The sequence below is a fragment of the Anomalospiza imberbis genome, chromosome 11 (genome assembly GCF_031753505.1).
Source record: "Anomalospiza imberbis isolate Cuckoo-Finch-1a 21T00152 chromosome 11, ASM3175350v1, whole genome shotgun sequence".
Taxonomy (NCBI): domain Eukaryota; kingdom Metazoa; phylum Chordata; class Aves; order Passeriformes; family Viduidae; genus Anomalospiza; species Anomalospiza imberbis.
This window is the reverse complement of record NC_089691.1, coordinates 10,320,506-10,344,912: the sequence shown is the minus strand read 5'-3', so window position 1 is coordinate 10,344,912 and position 24,407 is coordinate 10,320,506. Positions and strand designations below refer to the sequence as shown.

The following is a 24,407-nucleotide window of genomic DNA, read 5'->3' as shown; positions in this document are numbered from 1 at the left end:
TGTGATGTGAATGCAGTTTAGAACAGCTAAGTCAGAGAACCAAAGCAAAGAAACTGAAGAGGATAGTGCAGCTTTCTACGGAAAATCAGGAATGCAGTCTGAAGGGATAGGTGGAATTTGGTCCCACTGTGTTAGTCAAGGATTGTAATTTGATTAAAAAAGTTAAAGAGCAAACTAAGGGGTCATTTTCCTCTTTGAATGGGTTGGAGTTTCACCATATCTGCTCTGATACTGCAGCTGCAACACATCTGAAAGCACACTGGGGAGCCAGCAGTGCTCATTTAGGTGTTAGCAAGTTCTTAGCAGTGCTGAATTAAAGCACAGCCTCTCTCAGCTTGGGGCACCTGTGAGACACTGGGCACTCCCATGGCTCCAGCATTCCTTGTTTCAGTATCTGGGGGAAGAAGCTGCCATTCAAAAGAACAGTGTTTTCATGGAGAAAGCACATTTCTCTGCTACATCTGAAGAATGGTAGGCAATGTCATTGCTGATGAGGTGTTCTGTCCCCAGCTATGAGTAATTAAGCTTGTTGCTACTTGCTATTTCATAAGTGATTGTGCAGGTGTCAAATAGATGAGAAGACCCAATATCCTCTGTGCTCAATTGGCTTTGCTGTCATCTAATAAACATCTGTTTTGATGAAGAGTTACAGTATCCTTGGGTGATTACCACTCTGATAATTCCATAAGATGTAGCATTCATTCTGAATCTCTTTTTTTTAACAATTATTTTAACATTTTAAAATGTTTTGTGCCTCAAATGAAAGATGCTTGTGCAGGTTTCCGTAGCTTGAGCAACATAATGATGATCAAATAAATATGTGGTAGACAGTTTTTCTGATTTTGTAGTGCTTTTACACATGCATGCCACAAACAACTTTTCCCCCTTGTAGACCTTTCTCACAAAGGAAGCAGAATCTATATTCTACTTTAAAAGGTACCATTGTAGCACGGAAGGAAGGATTTTTATTGCAGATGCATTGTTATCCCAGCAAAAATGTTGGTCTGTTTCAGAGCCTTGGTAGACTGAACACCTGCATGTTTCAGTCAGAGCAATCAGTTTGTTCTTACTTGTTCCTGATCTGGCTGGAGAGAGTAATTTTCAGCTCTCAACTTGCATATTTTCACATAGGAGGACATGTGGCAGAGAAAAGATTTTCTGCTGATAACAAGTTTCAGAAACCATTATCAAAATAATGTTACCTTTCAGCCTCTCAACAGTATTGTGAGTGTTTGCAGAGGTCTTGGCAGTGCTTACTCCCCATCTGCACCATTAAGGCGCAGCATGATTGGCCAGAAAAAGGAATTCTTACCAAGAGATTGGGAACAGACAAGCATAGGCTCCCAGGAAAAAAGTTAATTTTAACACAAACTCAGATAATAGAATTTATCAAAACAATAGTGGGCTTCAGGATGGTAAGATGGAGTTTCTGGAAGGATTCCAAATTGGGGCTACTTTGATCATTTGTTTTTGCTGTGTCCTTCAGCAGGAGGGATTTCTTGCCTCTATCACATGTATCTGGAAGCCAGGTGCCACATGCAAAATTATTCTTTAATTTATTAACCATTTTTTTCTGAATGGCTTGTTTTCAAGCAAAGCCTAAAAAACTGGTTTAAACATCCAGAAAACCTGAGTGTTTTTTGTGTCTGATAGAAAAAAAATAGAAATGGATAGTTTCATAAAAACTTCCCTTTTATTTCTTTAGAAACAAATTATGAGTATATTATTAGGAGGCTGAATATTCCCAGTATATGAATTTATGGTTTTGCTCATGGTGTGAAGTACCAAACCATGAAGAAGCTTATGAACTTCACAAGCATCTTTCATTCAATTTTATGGAGCTTTAGTTCTAATGTCAAATGTGTTTGAATATTGCCTATGATCCCTTCCTGCAGAATCATTGGGCAGAATGACAATGATGAACTCCATAAATAAGGGGAAGTGTAGGCTGTGCAATTATAAGTGCTGCCAAACAGGGTTTGGAACTGGTATGTGCATCATGATATTTGTGAAATGCATACTAGTTATTTAGCAAGCATTTGTGAAATGCTTACTAGTTATTTACAAAATGCTGAAACTTTGAGCAGAAGCTCTCCTGGGAAGAGGAGCAAAAGAGCTCGCTTAACATATTTAATTTGACAGCTGTAGGAGTAATGGACTTTTTTTTGGATAGATATTTACTACAGGAAAGTAAAATTTAGGCAATTTACAGCATGAAGGAATTTATGAAGAAAGCTTGTTTTTTCAGATTGAAATAGGTTTTATACATTATTTGAATAATTGCATTTACCATTATGCCAGCTAAATTTCTTTCACTGTGTTCTGCCCAGGTCACAATTATGTGTTGTAAACTTGGCAGTCATTTGTGTTCCTGGTCTTTCCCTGGACTGCTGCAGTTTGAGGTTGCAGCGACTCACAGCTTTATGAAAGACCTGCAAGAATTCTCTTTCCATGAGAACGTCCTCCCCTTCTTTTTCAGAGCTGAGTTAACTATTCCAGATCTAATGTTTTGAATTTTTGTCTACCATCGCTTTTCCATTTCACTTTGAAGGAGGAATTCAGCAATAACAATATCAGCCAGTATCAGGCTGAAACAATTGAGACTTTTCTGTGAGACTTCTGGCTCACTTTGGTGTTTACTGTGTCTCATCATCAGGTGATTATGATGAAGTCATACTCAAAATTTTTGCCCGAGACAAATTTCAGAATTACAAATTTAATCAGGTTATATGCTAACCTGTATTCCTTTTGAGACACATTGAAATAATGAGAAAACTACTTGGCACTCTTAGATATCAGAAAAGCCTTTTTGTTTGAAGGTTTGGAGCTCTTCTTCCTTGAACTGTTAGTCCTAAAGACAGCTTAAAATTTTTACTGTCTCTCTGAATACCACCTGATTTACTGTTAATTCAGAGTACCTGTCTCTGAATGTATTCAGAACTTTTCTTTCCTGAAGTTTTACACAGTGCTTGGGGTTCACTGAGAGGGAAACACCAGGACGAGCAAATTGGAAAAAGTAAAGTTTACCAGCTTGTCTGTCCTCTGGATTTCTTTGAGATATTTTGACCCTTTCTGTATTCAACTTCACACCCTCCTCCACCCTCATCTGTACATGGGGCACAAAGATCAGTAGCAGTCATGCCTTGTTCTTCCCTCTCATGCTGGGAGTGTAGCCCGGGTGCAGGTGCAGAGTAAGTGGCAGCTGTTTTCCCAGCTCTGTTCCAGGTGTGTGAAGCACAGCAGTGACTTTGTGGCTGCCTGGCTCTCACACCTGCCTGGTGCACAGCTTGGACTTCACTTATTTCCCAACGTCCTCCAAAAGCAATTGCACGGGAATGACAGCTGCTTCTAGATAAATACAAACAGCATACACAAAATCCATGTCAATGTACAGACTCTGAGTCTTTTCTAAGTGAATTTCCTGGCTACAGGAATAGAGTACTCTATGTAAGTAATATACCATATATAGCATCTTTATATATAAAGTGATATTTGTGGTATTAATGGATCTGTAAAAATGTTTTGGGAGATGATTTATATTAGTTCTCTTGCATGATAGGAGTACTAGGTGAAGTGTCTCATGAAAAGATGGATTCTGAAGACAGACAAGTGTTTTTTTAAAGATCTTTTATACAAGTATTTATTTTTTTCTCCAGTGTAAATTCAAACTTGTTTACTGCATCCATAAGTGTTTTCTAATATTTCTGAGACAGTGATAATACCATTGCTTCTGTCATGAATGTTTCCAAATGCAAAAGTAACTTTTCTTTAGTTTCACAATAAAATTCATATAAATGTTAAAAAGAAGAGAATGGCACGGTTTTGAGTGTAGGAATGTTCTCCATAGAACACCTATTTTGTTTTCAGAAATAAAATTGAACTGTCTATATTTTGCACTAATTTTGTTTTGCATGCTTTCAGAGCTCTGAATGTGTAAACTGTACCTTCCAACATTTAAGATTTGAAGCATAACAAATCCTGATTCTTGGTGTAAAAATAAATTTAAAAATTGACACTTCCTGTGAAGGAGAGGCAATGCATACACAAAGCATGTTGTAACTGTGGAGTCTTACAGAACACCTGACAGTTCTGGAGATGTACTTCAGAAAATAGTTTTTCCAACGCTTTCTTGAGTGAGCAGCCTATCAAAAGCTTGCTAGGAAAAGGAAATATCTTTAAAAGTTTTCATTGTATTCTCAGCTGTGTTAAACCAGTTTATTAAGAGTGGATTTATGCACTCTGGTACCTGAACAAAGTAGTTTGTATTGGGATTGTTCAATGTGATGACAGAACTGGAAGTCATTATTACATTACACTTGTATTTCTTGTTGCTGGCAAGTTCCTGAAGGACATGAGATTTTAGATGTTGTCACACTGAGAGTCTCACCTAACGTGGGAACCAGCAAGATAAAAAAGCAGGAAATGACCTGTAAAGAGCAAAGTTCTTTGGTATTTTTCAGGATCTGGTTGGGGATTTCTTGAAAAGGAACTGAGGTAATGATTGATTGTGGAGGAAGGAGTGAAAATAATGAGGTGTCGTTAATTTTTCATAATTGTCAACACTATAGGTGATAACTTAAAGCAATATATTGCTTTGTCTTGAAAGCACATGTCAAAAGCTGTTTTAGATGTCACTGTACCATAACAGCTGAGCCAAAATATAGTGTGCTTATATATGAATCTGTTAATCTTGCCTAATTTAATGCACTGAAAAATCAAATCTTTTTTGTTTGTTTTCTCAGATGAGGTTAAATGAGCAAGCAATTCTTTGACTTTTTAGTGAAAGAAAGTCTGTGTTGCTTTAAGTGTTAAGATAAAATACCACTGAATTAAAAGGTGGCTTAAAACGTTTTTTTAGTAGCTCATGGACTGATACAGTATGGGCTATGATTTATTTATTTTTTAGTGGGCCATCTGTTCATTGCTAAATAGCAAGAAAACAGGAAAGGCAAAAATATCAGAAAGTAACTGAGAAAAGTCTTATACTGCAGCTTGGTGCGTGACATGTGAAAATTGCAAGCTCTTCACTGACTTTTAGGCATTATAGCATTATTTTAGGCATTTAGACATTATAGCAGCAGAATAATAGTTTTGGAGCTAAGGAGTTTAGTACTGAGGATATTTTGGGGGATTTATATTAGGGGGCTTTTTTCCATCTCTGCCCTTTTTGATATAAAGATCAAAACTAAAAGTCTGTGATATGTTTAAGACATATTTTGCTAGAGATAATGATGATTTTACAGAACTGTTTCTATAGGCCATTAGGCTGTAGTGTTGCTCTTTCATAATTCCTATTATCACAATGCATTGTTTAGTTCATGTACACCATGTTTAGGCAATAAACAAAAATCCAGAGCATGTGGAAAGTTCATTTTCTAGAGGTTTTGGAAAAATCTAATTATATGAGATAATGTGTTACGGTAATGCAAAAGCTTAAGTATAAAATACATTCAGTTGTAACCTGAGCAGTGCCCAGACTGCTTTCTGTTAAAAGTTTTCTGTTGGAAATTACTGGCATTAAAATCTCAGCAGTTTTTTTTTTTTTTCCTGATGAAGGCAAACCCTTTGAACAATACTGTTTTTGTGATTTTGCTTAAAGTCTTGACAAAATCTAATTTCATAACTTAGAATATTTAAGATGCTTTGTTTTCATGTAATATCACCAGAGAAGTGGTCTGAGAAGTAGCAGTGAGATGTACCTGTTCTAGATTTGCTTGGCTTCTTTCATTAGGTTCTGCTGGTATTTTAGGGTATTTGGAACTTAATAGGATATGATCTTAATTTCTTTGTGGTTAAAGGATACTGAGCAAAATTTGAGAAATAAATTTTAGAAAATAAAGACTGCACAAGGTGTGTTCAGGGCCTGAACCTTTGAAGCCCAGTGAGTTTTATATGTATTCATGTGAAAATACAGCATTTGTGCTTAAACAATGTGCAAAATTCTTGCAGCAAAAACTGAGGGAAAAGTGTTCTTTGTGATACTTTAATATAGCATGGGAATTCCAGTCCTCAAACTCTACTAAAGCACTAAATGCTTTTTCCATAGCACGTTGGGATTTTTCAGAACTACTGGAAAGCAAACTCAGTAGCTTTGCAGCAGCTTGACAGAAGCTCTGTGTTCATGGCAATCTCGTGTTTCCCAGGTGGATATTTGAGGATGTCCAGCCCTAGTGAAGGTTTTCAGTACAAGTGTACTGAGCTGAGCTACTCGAGAATGGAAGGACACAACACACTCTGAACATCCTCATTAAACTGGCTTCCAAGAGGAAGACAAAGAATGTTCTGTAATTCAGATATATTTCAATTTTGAGCAAACACTTTGTATCTTAGTGCTGGCAGTATTAGAGACATTCTGAGCACATGCAGAAAGGAACTGATGGACACCTGCAGTTCTTTCCACTGTTGCAAATTTTCATGTCAATATTTTATTCCGAGTACCTATATTTAAAAATTACAATTAAGTCTTTGAGACTTACTTTTGAGATATCCCACCTTCCAGCCATGAGACTATTCAGATCATTTGGCTTAGATTTGAGTTTCTCAGATTCTGAAGCCACACGTTTTAAATAGTAAGGGAAGCCCATGATGTTAATTGTGTAAGTTGCATTATATAGAAAAAAATTTGCCCTCTCTCCAGCTATTGCTGCTGTGTCTTGAGTAGTTCTTGCTGTGTTCTTTAGCCCTTACCCTGAGGCAAAATCTCTTCTCTCAGGCTTGAAAGCTCTGGTTTAATGTCACCTCAAATTTCATGACTTTATAGAGCTAATCTAATAATAGAAGTACAGTCTGCATTTTCTTCAACTGTTATTTGCCAATAAAGTAAACTTTGACAGTTCAGATGAGTATAGGTAAATAATGATTAACAGCCAAATATGGATATAAACATCTGTATTCAGATGTTGGTAATTGAGCATGACTATGTTTAAACACGGTGCCTAGAATATTTGGTTTGCTAGTATTGGAAACCCATATGATTATCAGGAAAGTCCTACCTCATGAGTAAGGCTATTGAGTAATCTAAGGTAAAAATAATTCATGTGAGTCTTTATTATTGAAAAAAACCCATCCCAAACCAACACAACGGTCAACCCCTTGAGAAATGCATAAGCAAAACAGCAATGTGTGAACAATTCTTTAATTCTAACCTCTAAAGCATGTTTTATTGTGAATAAATAATTGCAGACTATTTTTTTACAACTGGATAAGTTGTGATAATTGAGTTGAATTTCCAAGAACTGTTTTTAAAATCTATTCTGACATACATTTGGTAGCATTAATATGCTCAAGAAAAGAGAGAAAGATATTGAGATTTAGTTCCTCTTCCTATGGATAGGTAAGAGAACTAGCAAGTGAAATTTTGAAGCATATTCAGGTCTGGTTTCTGAGCAAGAAAACCCTCGTTACCTTGACCATTTCTCATTTTGTGGACCAGTCATTGATTAATTCAAAAGAACCCCATAAAATGGTACTTAATCTGTATATAGGGATTGTTCTATATGCATACATTTGCAGATGAGGAGAACATCAGGGTGTAGCAGAAGAACTAAAGGGGGGCCCTCAGGGTGGTCCATTCTTCTCGGTGAACCACACAAGTCCTACCAGCATTTCTGTGGTAAGTTTGCTCCAGTGAATGAATTATTTGTCAGTCACACTCGTATTTATGTTTGTGATCACAGAGCTAACAATTTGTGCATGTATCTGGGAATATTTTTCTTTTCTAATTTTTCAATTAAATTTACTTTATCATTGTATTTTAATTTCTCAATTTACTTTTTTTTGTTTTAAGGGGTTGGACAATGATATGAGCTACAGATCAATTTAGAGTTCTTCCCTTTTCTTGTCTTCCAGATTCTTAACATCTGGTAGGAAATACATTGCATAGGAGGAAGGTCAGAAAAAGGAATTGATGATCCCAGCTTGAAAGACTAAATGGAGGCAGGTAACGATGCAGTTCCTTGGCTTGCAATTCTGCCCATTTGATATGAGGCCTATATAGTAGCTGCTTCTTAGAATGCTACATGACAGATATTAATGAAGTACATAATTACAATAATTTAACCTAATTGCTCTGTAAAATAAAATAAATTAAACCATGATTGTTTTATTCTTTCTCTTAGATCACCCTGTGATGACCTCACCCTCTGTACCATCATTTTCCTCACAGAAAATATGAAAAATAAGAGGATTAGAAGAAGTCTGTGAAAAGAAGGATTAGATTGCACTCATTTTTTTCTACAGAAATGTTGTAAACTGTTCTAAAGAAAATACTGTCATCCAAATGCAATAAGACAAAGAACTTTCAATAAAATTATATAAGACGTAGTTATTTTAAAGTATGTTTTTCTTAAAATTGCAAAGAAACTTGGTGTTAGGTTTTTCATAGAATAATACACTTCCAAAACTGTGTTTACAGAGGTGTGGGGTGTGGAGGACTTGAGCAGTGAAAGAGACAAGTGCAAATAAGAGATCTAACGTAGAACGGTGCTTTATTGTTGGCATGTTAGCTACTAAATGAAAATGTTACATCCATTTCATGTTTATTGCCTCTAAATTCAGTAAGATCCTCATATTCATGGTTATACTTAAAAAACTTGCACATAATTTAATCTGCAATGGCTTTGCTGCAGTGATGTCACTGACTAGAATGACACTTGTGCTGATGTAAATAAGGAAAGGGTCAAACCACTGGTTCACAGAGACCTGCTGAGAGCCAACGTTCAGCCCTGAAACCAATCTTCTGAAAAAAGGCACAGAGCAATATCCAAATAGAAAATGAATAATGCCTGTAAAGGGAGCCTTTAGCATGCTGAGGTACTGACTGTGGACCTGTTCCTGAAGATATTGCTGTTAGGTAGGAGTCGATGCCAAGAATTTTTGACGTTTGTGGGATAAGTCCATCAATTGGCAGGATACGTGAAGAAGTGATTTTGAAAATGGAGGCTGTGTGGTAAGATATAGGGGCCTAGAAAATCTGCCTGACTCTATTGTGAGAGTCCATAGAGAGCTGTAAATAACCAGATAGTATTTAACCAAGAAGTAATGCAGTAAGTAAACTATGGAATAAATTGTTTCTGTAATATGTCAACAGAGTTATGTAGTTGGCAATTCTCCACCAGCTAACTTTTTATACTCTCTAGGTTTCTGTTCTTATTCCACACAGTTTCTCTTTTCTCTGTACAGTTAACCTACCTCTTATATTTTTTAACCCTTAAATTATATGGAACTCTTTGTTTTGAATTATCTTGTGCCAAAATGTCTTTTTTTATAAGCTTTGTTATCTGATGTCAGTAGAGCTTGGGTAATGGTTTTTATCAGCCTACTGCCATATTTAAAGTAAGGAAAATCTGCCAATGCAGAGATTTACTGGGTAACTTAGATCATTGTTTTTGTCATTTAGTGACAGTTTGGTACATTGGTACTTGTTGAGAGCTTCTAAATGTAGCTTAAGCAGTGAATTGAAACTATGGAATGTGTATGAATGGCATTTATATCTAGGCTGAAAATTTGGCATATTCAGTGAGTCCTGTGTGCTTAAACCAGTGACAGATTCAAGCTCCCAAGTGATTTACAGAAGGCCTAGATCAAATTCCTCACAGGGATGTTTGGGAAGGCATAGAAAACAGACTGCCACATTTGAAAGAATTGTTAGGAGTGACCTTGTCTAAGCCTATAAGAACTTCAAGAAAGAAATATGAAATAAATGTGAAATCAAACGTTTCAGGTGATATTGAGGGTAAGAGTTGTTGCTCTGTGGTGTGAAGGGAGAGAGGAAAGAAAAGTCAGTATGAGTTACAGAATCCCTGAAGTGTCAGCATTAACAGATGCCTAACCCCTAACAGAAGTATCAAAGAAAAGTGTAGAATTGATGGATGGGTGAACCATAAATATATTCAAGTGAGGGGCAATAGCTCATTGCAGCCTCAGTGCATAGAAATTTTCTGTTAACTTGATAATCAGTCAGTTTACAGCATTAATATTTATGTTCTAATAACTGGGCTTAAGAATAAATGATGAATGAAAATTATTTGATCCCCTAAAATATAGTAGTCTTTAAGATGGAGACTTGGCAAGGAACTGTTGAGTGAAATTTTGTAGTTTTCACATGTTTAGCACTATTTGCTCAGCTATTTCAGAAGGACATTTTTAATAAGTCTGTGAGATGTTTTTTGAAATGTATGTAAAAGTCAGGAAAAGGTTGTTTCTCATTTGTTATGCATATCACAATCCATGTGTCAGCACACAGACTAAAGTTTTCTCTGTTTTCTAGTATGAGTTTTAGGTCATAGAATATTTTGAAAAGAATTAATTTGGTGTTCACTTACCTGCAAGTTTTCATTATGCTAATTTTGTCAACAGTATATAGACTGTGAAGTCTTAGTGCATTTATTAAGTGCTAAATAGAGATCATGATTTTTTCAGATTGTTTTTTCTCAGTATGGCTAAGGATTCTTTAGCAACATATTGTGTTTTCAAAAAAAATTGCTCTTTAAAAGTGAAACTCTACAAATCAAATCTCCATAGTAACACTGGATTCTTCTGCTCACCTGTGCTGTTGCACATTTCCTTGTCAAACTGAAGGTAGTTTCACAGTTGTATAAAACCAATCTTGTTCATGTAATTAGAATGGAGAAGTAAACCAACACTTTTATTGGTCATTTTGCTTATATTATTGTATATCCTTTCTCATTTCCATTGCTGGTATTTTATGTTTTTGGCATTTCTGGGGGGCAAAGAGTGTCGTGAAGTGGAATTTTAGCTTGTAGTTGTAGTACAGAACATGCTTAGTGTAAGACAAACCTTGAAGAAATGGCTTATTGACTGAAATGACTTTAAAAAGAGTCTTTTAGCATGTTGTGAATTCTGTTTCTATTCTACATATCTCTGCTTACCAATGAGACTTTTGCCTCTCATGGGGATCACAAGCTGATTGAATCAAAATGGCATCAAAATAATTTCTCTAGTTCAGAAGTATTTTCATAAATAACGAGCTAGACTTGTTCATCCAACTCTATAGATAAAAGGAATCTATTGCCATTTGGACTCCCCTGGGAAGCAGTGCTGTGTATCCCTGTGCTGCTCAAGGCTGTTCAGCTGAAGGGGAGCACTGCATGTGCTTTCCTGATCCTGGAACGAGGCACCACTGTGGATTCCTAAAACTGTGGATCCTGATTACTTCTGTCACATAAGGTGTCCCATGAATTGTCTTTAACTGTCCTGATGAGGAAACAGTTCTTGAGTGGGATTGTTGGGGTTGTGCAATTGTTAGACTGGATGATGAGGTAGCTTTGCATGAAACACTGAGTGTGTGTTCTGACCCTCCTTCCCACCTTAAAATGAGAAGTAGATTTAACGGATGATCAAAATGCTGTTGGAAGGACTTAGTGACAGGATGTGTCTGCTTATGGATGGGAAATGTCTGCATTTTTACACATAAAATGAATGTGCATTTGGTCTTTTGATTAGTGATGAGTTGCAAGTTTTTAATGAAAATGGTAGTGGTGTGCAGCCTGGCATAACTGTCCAGTGAGCAGAAAGGAAGAGGCTGTGGGCTGACTAAATTGTTCTGGTTTCCCACATAGAGTGGGAAGTTTGCCACTTTGATAATTAAAAATGACCATTTTGTGGACTAGCTACTGATCTTGTGATATCTATACTTAACATTGTATGAAATGCATACAGGTATGTAAAGGTCTATGTAGATGTCTATATAATAATGCTGTTAATCAATATGTGGAAATCCTGCAAGTGGGGAGGAATTCACGTATAGACTTTGTTTTTATTCTGGAAGTTCAAAAATACTTAAATTGAAACTTTTGGCTACTGTAACCCCTCTGCTTTTTATATATTCTTCAGTGTATGAACCAGAGCTTGAAAGGGTTGATGGTGTCTTGTCTATGCATCCCATACTTGCCTTAGACTGAGTTAAGCTCTAATTTCAATGTACAAGAGAAAGGAGAAATGGTAAAAAAGAGAAAGCTCCTTCTTGGGTATGAATTGAGGTCCCTCCAGTACCTCTGGGCTGGTCATGAGCATTACATTGTCCTATGCTCCACATAAAAGAGAGAATGTGTTCTTCAGAAGAAGGACAGTCTGGCTAAGAGCAGAAAACATTAAACCTTCTTCTTTATAAAGTTCTCCTGAAACAAAGTATCACTCTGAAAAGCCTTGAGCTGCCTCTGCCTCTCTTTTGAAACAAATATGACAAAAGATATTTATAATAGCACTAATTCCAAGTTTTTGGGTTTAAAAAGATATAGAAATCAGATAATACATAGCATGTAATTTTTTTTCTCAGTATATTAAGGAAGTTTTATTTGTTGAAACTGTACCTGCTGTATTCAGGCCTTCTGAAATAGTGACTCTAAAAGTTATCAAAACAGAGCAAACCCCATACCTATACTGAAGTAAGTTTTGTGCCTAAAACAATGTAAAACATGCAAAGCATAGGTTACAGTGGTTTGTTATTGCTGCCACTTCTGTTTGGAACATGGTGGATTTTTAAAGTACACATAATCATGTCTTCTGTACAGAATTTAGTATCCTATGTCAACATGCAGTTTTTTTCTATTTGCCAGTTTTCCAGTCTCAACCTATGCAAGCATCATTACATGGATTTGCAAAGTTTCGAAAATTCTCCTTTAGAGTCTTTTTTTATCCACAACAGATAATAACAGTAATTTTGGTTGAGATTATTTTGATTTACATCTATGGAGAAAATGAAGCATTTGGATATACTTATAGTATCTATGCATTCAGCATTTGTTTTGAGTACTGATGCACAGGGAAGTAGATTTTAAACTGTCCCTCAGCCCCTGGTCTCTAGGTATTCATGGCAGCATGTAGATACAGGAAAGGTGAAGTCTGAACTGTGTGAAAAAGTGGTGTCTTGCTCCTTGTATTGCCCTGAGGTAAGGAAAAGGAATAAAATAAAGAATTTCTTTTCCCATTCTTAAGAGTTGTCTGTGATATGAAGTGATTTTGTTTCTAAGAGACAACATCAGACACTTTTCTCTCTGCCGTAATTGAAAAACATACGGAACTGTTGTATCTTTTATGCAGTGATAAAATATGGTTTTTTTTGTTGGTGTGGTTTTTTTTTTTTTTTTTTCTGGTCATATTTTCAGTTAATGTGTGGGTTTTTCTGTTCTGATAAAAATGGAAGACTGGAAGAGGAAATTTGAACAGATGGATTTGAGTTACCAAGCAACACTTAGTCTCCCAGGCAATAGAAAAAGAACCAGAGCAGGTGCTAAGTGGATTTTATTCCTTTTTCTTTTTTTAAAAAATTATTGTGAGCTGATGTATGAGCTTCACTTTATCAGACTCTTGACAAACTTCATAGAATGATAAATACTCAATTAACTACTTGTGCAGGTTGTTTCCTATATGAATTGAACAGTTCCTTTCTGTGGTTGTGGTAGAACACAGTCTGTGCAGCAAGGCTGTTGTAGAGGACATGGGTGTTGTTTGCTTCACTCCAATATTCTCATATACAATCAACTCTGTTTTTCTGATTTGAACATGTTCCTGTAATTTCAAAGTGAAATAAGTGTTCTGCATTCTCAAATGTTTAGACATTACCCCCACTTCTTCCCTCTTGAGGAAGACTGACTTGGTTGGCAAATCTCAACTGATAGGCAGAGCTGCATTGAATTGGTGGGTGCCTTAAATTCAGTTTCTGGCAGATCCAAATAGGATATTTTTTTAAGTCAATGCAAACTAATTTCTTCTTTTCTTTTTTTAGTGAGATTGTGGTGGGGTGAGTTCTTTAGACAAGCATAAAATTTTAGCTTTAGGTTAAAAAGCATGCTATTTACAAGTTTTTTTTTTTTAAACCAAACCAAAATACCCACCTGCTAAAGCACGCCTGTCACTCAAATTATGTGAAAAATTATCCATGTCTTATCTCTTTAGGGTACTGCTCTCATATCCCTCTCTGCCATACATTTGCATAACCTAACAGCTATGTAGAACACTTGGGAATGTAGGGATGACATTTCTCTGAATATCTAGGGGAGATAATATCTTGTTAACTGAGAGCTTTGACATTCTGTTACATGATGATAGGATGACTGTAATCTTTGTTAGAGAATAATATCTAATTTTTCATCTAATTTTTCATCTAATTTTTAATCTAATTTTTCTATCTCCACTTCTTTTCTGCAGCACTGCTCTCCATGCACCTACTCATCTCCCAGCCTATTCTGATACTGGGCATTGCCCCCACCCAGGTGCGGGACCTGGCCCTTGAGGGTTCCCAGGAGCACATTCCTGCAGCCTGTCACAGTCCCTCTCACCCTTCCCTTCCCTTCCCAGCACTGCTCAGCCTGGTGTCACCTGCAAGCTTGCTGAGGCTGTGCTCAGTTCCACTGATTGAGGTATTGGATAGTATTTGTCTCAATATGGGCCCTTGGACGCCACAAATATTGTCACAGAACTTAATTTGCATTAAAAAAAAAACTTGATATACCACAGAGCCAATGAATTTACACTATTGAAGTCTTATTAACTCAGATGTTTGCTGGCTTTGCTGATTAAATACTAAATAGCCTAAGCCAGCAGTAATTTTAAATGCATGTAAGTAAAACTCACCCATATTTAGAAAAGCTCATCCTGGAGAATTAGGGAACTGAAAATCAAACCCGTAAGTTATTTTAGTTAGTGATTTCACCAAGTCCACTTGAAAGGAAAAGAGATATGAAAATGTAGGCTCGAAAAAGTAATAACACAAGAGTATATAAATTAATAAGTCTGGACATTAGTAGGTACAACTGTGCTTTTAAAAATTAAAAAATCTTGTGCTAATAAATTTGAAGTATTACTGCAACATGGGGGTGGGCCAGCACTCCCCTGGGTTGGCTCATGCTGTTTACAGTGATTGGTGTTTTTTAGTGTAAAGGATTTCTACCAGAAAAGTGAACACATGTTTGAAGTTCTGTGCATGTTAACACCAGCTAACACATTCTGCAGTAACCTTAAGAGCTCTGTGCAGCAAGTGTGGGAAATATGTAGTACTTCTGGCTTCGAGCTGTGGAGTGCGAGTCTGGTTTTGGCAGGGCTATTTTTCTGCCATTTGAGAACGAAGTTCTTAATTTAATAATTTGAATTGGTTTTGCATCTGCAGTCAGGCTGAAGAGCAGCGCTGGGGCAGAGCAGAAATCAAACAATGTTGTTGGGTGTGTGCATAGGTTGGAAGGTGGGGAAAGCACTAAACAGGATATCACCCTTTGTCCTTTTGTTTTTGTAGGACAGAACTCTTAGGTTTCAGCTTGATTAAGGAACCTATCAGGAGGTTAGCTGTGTGAGTATGGAAAGAACTATTGGAAAACTGCTTTCCTCTATTTAGATGAACTGGGCTATAGAAATACCACAAACACTGTCTGTTGGCACTGCTGGGAACATCCTATCTCGCAGTACTGTCCACGTTTGGATGGTTTTTGTTTTTTATTATTTATGAGGAGTGGAGCTGGCACACAGCAGCATCTCTACTGTGTGTTCTGGATCTTGGGATTGTATTTGGTAATCTTTGCTGTGACTTTACCCTTTTAAGTGTTGCCTGTATGCTTTTGATGGCAGGAGCAAGGGAAGTCTATTCTTAGTTACACCCTAAGGTGGAATTCCATTATTACTCCACGGTTAGTGTTACATTCATTCTAAAACTGATGGGATATTGCTTTCTGCTTCAGGCTTATTAAAAAGTTCTTTGTGTGCTCAAGCTTCTTAATGGGAGGGAAGTAGTGGAAATAAGTCTTTAAAATAATGGATTTGTTGGATAAGGATTTTTTAAACACTATGGATTACACAAAGGATTTGTAACAATAAGGATTTTGCATTTTAAGAATCTGAAGATGTGATTTTAATAAGAGATAGTCTTCTAAAAAAAGATCTCCACATCTAAAACCAAATAGTTAAAAATCCTGGTTTATAACTACCAATGTTTCATTTTTGTGTCCTACTGCAAATTAAGTGCTTCTTTTTAGTGCACCTGAGTTACTAATAAATGACTATTTAAACATTTAGCTTTTAAAAAAGGCATATTTTTCCGTGCAGTTATAAAGCTTTATATGCACTGAAAAGAGAAAGGTTTTTAGCCAAGATGTTGCTAGAGTATATTTGCTTTGCAGAAGTGTAAGCAGCAGTTGGAATGTCTATTTTCTGATTCTAATGGACTACACCTGAAAACAAATATATGGCCTTCCTCTACTGCAGACACTCAAGCATTTCAGTATGTGTTCTTAAAGAAAATGGTGAAAAGGGACAAAACTGTTTATCATCAAAGTTTCTTTTTCTGAAAATATGTGTGGAGCAATAACTCTTCCCTTTTTCTAAACTTGGGGAAGTAATTTTGGTAAGAGGACAAGAGACTAATGGTACTGTGCAAAACAGAAATGATCCTCTAGGAGTTTTATTCCTTCTACAAAGGAAAGAAATAAATTTTCAAGAATTCTGGTAAAAGTTGAGTTTCAGTAGCTCCTTTCAGAAAAAACACTCTGTGTGCTTTCAATTACAAACTAAATTGTCCCACATGCATTTCAAGCTCCATATACAAATCTTGTTTTCACTTGAAACTTTTTATATGTGGTCTCTTGCCAGAGGACAAACTTCCAGTATGACAATGCATGTGTTTGCTTAAGGTTTTTGACATATAGGTCAAAGAAAAGCTGAGTTTCTTAAAGCTCAGATTATTTTTCCTCATAGTATGTCTTTAGGTATGTTAATAAAACTTCATTAGCCCCTCTTATATGCATGAGTTCAGGAATAAATTGACGTCTGATCATTGCAAAGAAGTGCTTTGGCTCATGATTCAATGTGGTGGTTTTCAACTGGTGTAAAAATTCTTCCTTTCTCCCTCATACTCTTCTTTACATCTCCAAGTTTTTTAATGTAGGCCAGAGATGGTGTTAGACTCATTGTTCAAGAGTAGTACTGAGGCCATTGAGATTATTGCTGGACTTCTCCATGGTTGTGAACTATTGACCTTTGTTTTATAGTTTGGTGGTGGTCCCTGATTAATGCAATTTCTTTTGTATTCATCAAAATTCATATCTGTTTACTTAAAATGACAAAGAGAGAGATAATTAGGCATGCATCTGAGTATTTTGCTTAACTCTGAGAACTTAACAAATTTTAATACCCCTAATTTACAAAGAAAAATCTCTGCAGAACTTTTGTAGCTATCCACTCTTCCCATTTCCTCTGATTTTTCATGTTCTTATATACACATTTTCATTTCTTCAAACTATAAAATTTGTTGGAATTTGACAAAATTTCTTTACCAGGTTCTCCCAGAGTTCAAATACCTATAATGGTGAATTTTTAAAAGAAAATTAATGGTAACATGATTTTTAGAACCCTTTCCAATAAAAGGGCTCCTTATTCGTGCACACTGGAGACAGACACGGGAATTTTGTGTTGTCAATTTATGGTTTCCAGAAAGACAAAGAGTTTGATCAGGATTTCTTAAATATACTTTTATTTTAATTACTGTGAGACTATTTTGGTTGGGGGTGGATGTGAAGAGTTAGAAAACAGCAGAGAAGTCTGCATGTTAAGAATGAATCAATTCCTGTATGTTATATTTTTCTAGTATTCTGGTTAAATTGAATTTTATCAGCGTTTCTAATGGTAGTTTTGGCTAAAGAAACACTATGGTTTAGACACTTTAGCTAAGTGCTGTGCTTTTACTTAAATAATTCAAATACTGAAATACTGCTGATCTGAATTTTAAAGTTCACACAGGCTGATCCTGTAGAAGAACTACTAAGGCTTTTTTTTTTTTTCAGGGGAATGGAACCAGTGTGCTTTGGGGTGTTTGAGAGAACTAGCAGCTCCTATGCCATTGCCTGCTGTGATTTGCAGATTGGTACATTTTGTCTGTGAAGGCAAAAAGCTGCATTTACTGACACAATGGTTACTCATGCCAGTTTTTATACTGCCTTCTTTAATAATTTTTCTTTCTTCTTCCAATACAGACACTCACAGTTTCACACCATCTCTAAATTGCCTATATTTCTGAACATTCCCTTTCTAGCACTTTGTGTCATTATTTTAGGCAGTTTTGTGTAAATAAAGGTAAAACCTTGAACTACATTGACAGAATTGGTATCATTGAATGAGAACAACACAGTCACTGACGTCTTAGGAACATTAATAAAGTAATTCAGAAACAGAGTAAAGAAGGATCAGTTTGCAGCACCCTGACATTCCTGCAGCTAAGGGATGAAGTGTCTTTTAATATAGCTGGGATAAAACCACAGTTTTATTTGGGTAATTAGTATTGGGTTCAGATTATGCTACATAGTGGGGTTTTTCAGCACCAGTGAATCATGACAAAATCTTGCAGTATCTTCTTAACAGTTTCTCAATAAAAGGGTAGAATTCATCCTACACCAGTATTTTAAGATTATAATCTGTCTGCTCTTTGGATTTTTTTTGGTGTTTAAGTTAGTGTTAAGACTGTGTGCTAAAGGTACTTCTGAGGCCAATAAAAGATGCTAACCTAATATTGTGGAAGGAGAAAGCAATGACCAAGTTTGGATTGAAGCCCATTTTAGTCTATAAGCAAAGACTAATAAAGTAAATTTAATGTGAAGAAGATCTGATTACCTGCTAGTTTTGTGTGGGTGTGTTAATAACCTTGACAACTGAGCATCATCAGGAAATACAAGGTGTGGGCATTTGGTTGCACAGCATTATAATTAATTTGCATGTGCATAGTGGTTACTCAGAATTTCTACTATTTGCAGGTGTCATGTAGAGGGATATAACAAAAATTAATTTAATATATGATTGCATCTCTGAGAGATTTTTCGTATAGGCTTTGATTGTTACAGAGATGATGACACAAGAATGTTGTCATTGATTTAAGCATCAAGAGTTCCCTTCAATACAGTTTAGGTTTAAAGAAACTATCCCTGGTAAGTTTTTGATTGTTCCTCCCCTGCCCCCCCCCCCCCCCCCCCTAATTTTCTTATTTGTCTCCCTGGGCTTTTTATTAAAAGAAATTGAAAACAAGAAATAGACATCATTCCAGAAATGATGTAATGGATAAAAATCTGGTTTCCTTAGGCTATGAGGACTTTCTGAAATCTCTAGAATATCTCTTGCTTAGCTGTTCAGGCAAATTTGAAAGCCTCCAGATGACCTCAGACAGTAAAACAATCAAGGTAAGGTATCATGCACATAAAGTGTATCTTTAAATTAGTACCCCAAAAGTATATCCCTGAATCAGGTACCCCAAATGAAAAAGCACATACATAGAACAACATAAATCCAAGAACTGAGCCTTGTGGGAGTCTCCAAACATTTGAATCTGATTGGAAGAAAACCCGCACAAAATAATAAAGTGGGAGTAATTTTCTGATCTTCTCCAGAATCCTAAAGTCTGCTTCATTTTACCATCAGGGATAGAGAAGAAAAGCTTTTAAGTCAGCCAGCATCAGATTGATTCATAAAGCAAACAGGAAAAGCATTATGAGGCAAGGCTTCATGCTATGATAGACATCTCGGAATACGCATCTTTGGCAGTCTATACATCTTTGGCTAAGGGGGTGGAAACTCTGGTTTGTCTCCCTGGGCAATGTGTGGAATCCTGTTTATATTCCAGCTCAGTTTATATGGCCCTGGGGAGCAAAGTCTGGCCTTAGAATTATCTGTAATTTTTGCTGATCTGATAGTGGTATGACTGGCCAACTATTCTTTTTTGTAACTGTATGACAAATTCATTACATACTCTTATTTTTCAAAACATTCGTGCTGTGAAGGTACTTATTTCATCTAAGAAAAACAGCTGGTGCTGATTGAGTGATTCCTTGCATAGGTGATTTGCAAAAATTTCTTTCTTTTTATAATATGGAGAGTTGCATTTAAATTAAAAAAACCACAAGGAAAAAGGTCCAATCAGATATACTATTTCACAAATGCCAAAGCAATTGAAAAATGCATAAAAGCAAAATTATGAGTTCACTGTTATCCGTTAACGGTGGTTTAAATATATGTACATGTACCTGCAATACATTTAATCTAATAAAAACTGTTCAGACTTAGTGTTAAGTATACTAATATGTCTCTTCCAGTTATTTTAATACATTAGGCTGCACATTTTTTAATCTATTTTATAAAGATGTTTATTAGCAGTACACTTCAGTTTAATAACATACAGTAATTAGTCTTTGAGAGCAGTTGTTTCTCACAGTCATGGATAAGCAATATGTTTGTTGTTACACAGAAGAAGAAACTGATTGATAATTTGTGATACAAAAAATGACTTTTAAACTTGTGGGTTATACCTTGGTTATACCTTGGCTCCTTGGCCTCAAGCATAAACATCTTTTTCATGGCTACAAGGTTAGTTCAGGAGTCTGTGTGGAGCACTGCAGTAGAAAGAACTGGGACATAAAGACATCAAGGATGGCACTTCTGTCCTTTTGAGCAGAAAGACTCCAAAGGAGTCGAAATGGGACAATATCTGTCCTGTTTCAGGTTTTTTTATTAATAAACTTCTCAGATGGTTTATGGGAAGGGAATAAGTATCACCAAATTCTCAAATGAAAGTGTTTTGTCACACTTTTACTACATTTTTTCCAGGTAGTTATGTGAGTTTTTTATTGGGATATGTCATACCAAGATGCAACTCTGGTTTCATGAGACTGAGTGCTGCTGTCTTCATACTCTTGTGGGGTTTTTTAAATTATTGTTTTTATAAGACCAGTATGTATTGGTACTGTCAACTTTGTCTTAACCAAATGCAATCCATTTTTCTTTTGCCTGTGAATTAAAATGCATAAAAAACAGTATGAAAATGTGAAAACTGAAATGTTAATGCTACTGTAGCATGTGCTGTGTCAGCCCACTACATAATTATTACCCTTAAAATGTCAAATTTGAATATAATGTATTTAAATAGCTTATTTCAGACAATAGAGGAAAAATTAAGAAGAAACTGCAGTAAAAGACTTAACACTTACCAGTGTTTGAATTAGTAACAGAATTGAATAAAGTTTTGGTGTTTAAGCAGCAACAGCAGCATTGTATCTGGACTAAGAAATTCCTTGCTGGGCTGTCACGCCTGCCGTTAATTATTGATAAGGGGTTTCAGAAATAGCGCATGTGCTGTCAGACTTGGCTGTAACATAAGATAGGGAGTGCAGTGGTGGCAGAGGGGATACAGCCTGGGAAGCACCTGTAGCACTTGGAGCTACCTGCTTCTTGTCATCAGACTTTTATTTTGTTGCAATGAGTTCATGTGAGCGATGAAAATAATGGTAAGATGAGTCGTCAAGCTTATTTCTATCGTGTCCCTCCACAGGAATTGCATAGAAGAACCCAACTTCAGCCTGAGCCAGCAAAGACGAAGGCTCTGCAAACAGTCATTGAAATGAAGGTATGGTCTTTGCATGTTTCCCTGTATGCTGTTTCTACAGCATGAAGTCATGTACTGGGTATGGCTGGGATGGAGTTAATTTTCCCTGTAGCAGCCTGTCTGGTGCTGTGTTTTGAATTTCAGACTGAAAACAGTGTCGATAACATGCTGATGTTTTCACTGTTGTCCAACAGGGCTTACACAGAGTCAAAGCTTTCCCAGTTTCTTGATCTGCTCCCACCCTGCAAGTAGGGTGGGGGTGGACAAGAGGCTGGGAGGGAGCACAGTGGGGACAGCTGACCCAAATTCACCAAATAGAATGGGAGGGAGCACAGTGGGGACAGCTGACCCAAATGGATTATTCACAGGGATAATCCATACTGTCACGTCATGCTCAGCCTCCACAAACTGTGAAGGGAGGACCTTCAGAGTCACGGCATTTGTGTTTCCAAATAACTCTTGTTCCTGATGGAGCTCTCCTGAAAACAGCCAGGCATCTACCTGCCCATGGGAAGCAGTGCATGAATTCCATGTGTTGCTTTGCTTTACATGTTACATAATGGGTTTTCCCACTTCTGCTCTCTGGTTCTCTTGCCCATCCCACTGAGAGGGAGTGAACAAGCAGCTGTGACAGCTGCCTAGCAAGTGTTGATTTATGACTTTTACTCGTTAGTTATTGAATGCTTCCTTTACTATGTTAATTTATTTTGTCATGTAGCTGGGAGTAATTAGTATTTATTTCTCCTGTTTTCCAAATAAAATTGATGAAAAATATGAAGTGTAGCATTGCTGAAAAATGAGAACAGAATATTGCTTTTTAAAAAGACTAGGGGGTGTGTCCAGGAGATCCAAAGTACATAGAATAAACTGGCTAATGCAAAATGTTTTCCTCCTCAAACCTTAAAACCAGTTCTTCTGTTGGTTGTTATTAGGCCATAATTTTACAGCCAACCTAAGGAAAATATCAGTTGCATCAGTAGGTATGACAAAATGTGATGAAACAGCTCTCTTAGTCCTGACTATAGTTTACTCTTTTTGGTATGTAATATTACTAAAGTGTTGTGGCTTTTCACTCCACAATAACAAGGAATAAAAATAGTATTTTAAAAGTGAAAATGGATATTTTTGCATAATTCTGTGAGTCTGGGTTGTTCATCTTTAAGAGAAATACTAGAAGACTTGAGATAATTTGTGAGTTGGCAATGCTGCCTGAAATTCATTAATGATGATCTTTCATTTCATTCTTAAAAGGAAGTGCAAATTAAAGGCCTCATTTTGCCAGTGACTTCTGTTATGAGCAAATGAGTTCAGCATGTCTGAACGTTGTGGTAAACACATAGTTAAAACAACAGCAGGATTTTATCAATACAATATCTGTCTTTTAATAGATAGTAATTACTTTGGATTATATTAGTAACAAAGAAGATACATTGATTACAGAATTTAGTTTTTGGATTGTATTTGCTTTGGACATTAGTTCACAAGTCTTTGTATGAAATCTATGTTTTTGCAGTAACTCACTACCCTAAGTAAATGGGAAAGCAACATACTGGCTGAGAAACTTGGTTTTTCTATAAATTTAAAAGTTCTGGGATAAAAAAGCAATATGTTAGAATAATGAATAATCTTTCACATGGGTTATATAACAATGTAAAGGACATGTTGTAGTTAATTTTCAGTTCCTCTTCCTGTACCAGAAGTCTTTGAAAAGAACAGGGATGGGGAGGTACAGGACACATGAATGACACATGTGATGACTGTCATTGCTCCTGACAGTGTCTGTCCCTGAGGACACTGAAGTGTTTTCTGTTTGATTCCCAGGACAGGTGGGTGTGGTGCAATATTCCACTTTTTAAAAATCAGATCTTTATAGTGCAGACTTTAATTTGCTGTGAGTAAGGCTGCAATCCTGTTGCTGGAGTCCTGATGCAAAGCTGCTCTTTGCCTCTGAGGCACACAGTTCTTTCTGTCCCTATGAACACACGCCCCTTTGGGGTTGCCCTTGTCTAAAGTAGGCCTTGTCTAAAGTAGTAATATTGAAAAGAAAAAGGGACAAATGTAAGATGTTGAAATCCACATGATTAAACAGCAGTTTTTATTACAAGTTTCAGATTTGGAATGTTTTCAAGTAAATTAAAATTGTCTTAATCCAGACAGCATTTGTTTTGAAAAAAAATGTGGAGCATTTGTTTTGAATGATCAAGCTCTGAAGGAATTGTTTCCCTACAATGTTGAGGGTAGAAGGAGGGAGAGGATTAGCTGCAATATGGCAGTCTCAGGCCATCCACTCCCCCACGCAGAGACTCCAAGCAGTTTACATTTCTCTTCACCACACCCAGCCCCTTCCAGCCCCTTCATCACTTAAGCTTTTGTCTGAGTGCCTTCCATGGCTCCCCCAGGCTCTGCCAGGATGCAACTTTCCCTCCTTCATAAATCCTTCTATTCTCTCTGTGGTTTTCTTCTGTCCCTTGCCACTGCTGAATTCTTTCTGTTCCTTTTTCCAGTCTGTATTCCCTTTCATCCAATCAAGGATACCCATTTTTCCTACCTATCCTCTCTTGTGTTTGTTTGTCCTAGACATCTTCTGCACTACGTGTCCTGTCCTGTCATCTTTATTTCTCTCTAAAGCTTTGCAAGTAGTTGCTTATTCTTACAGTAATTGCATTTTCTGCATAACTGCTGTCTTGTTGACCAGTGTTTATCTCCTGTATGTTCTTGCAAACTAAAAAAAAGGCAAACAAAAAAAAAAAAAGACGGAAAATTCACATCCTATGCCTTGACTCCTGTTTTTCTTTCTTTATTTATTCATTTCCAGATATCTGTTGTCTTTTCAGATGCATTGCACAGGCTGTTCTTTCCTAACTTTCTGGTTTTGCTTCATGGACACATTTGCTTCCAGATATCCCATGTCTTTTTTTCTATTGCTTCTCACTACACTCCTTTTACTGTTTACTTGATTCGCTTTTCTGCAACTGACCTTATTCTCCAGAAGCCCTTTTTTCTTCTAGAAAGCAGTCACAAAACTAAGGGAGGGAAGGATGCTTCC

The 24,407-nt window shown here is 36.6% G+C and overlaps 1 protein-coding gene across 16 annotated transcripts in view; it reads left to right on the top strand.

Annotated features, from left to right (window-relative positions):
• Positions 1 to 24,407, top strand: part of ERC2 (ELKS/RAB6-interacting/CAST family member 2) — a 414,962-nt gene that overhangs the window by 65,023 nt on the left and 325,532 nt on the right. For 15 of the 16 annotated variants that reach the window (XM_068201794.1, XM_068201809.1, XM_068201804.1 and 12 more), the window contains one exon: positions 21,308 to 21,382. The exons of the other annotated variant lie outside the window; for it this stretch is intronic. In XM_068201794.1, the coding sequence (XP_068057895.1) occupies positions 21,308 to 21,382 (75 nt within the window). The remainder of the gene's footprint in view (positions 1 to 21,307; positions 21,383 to 24,407) is intronic. 16 annotated transcript variants of the gene reach the window in all.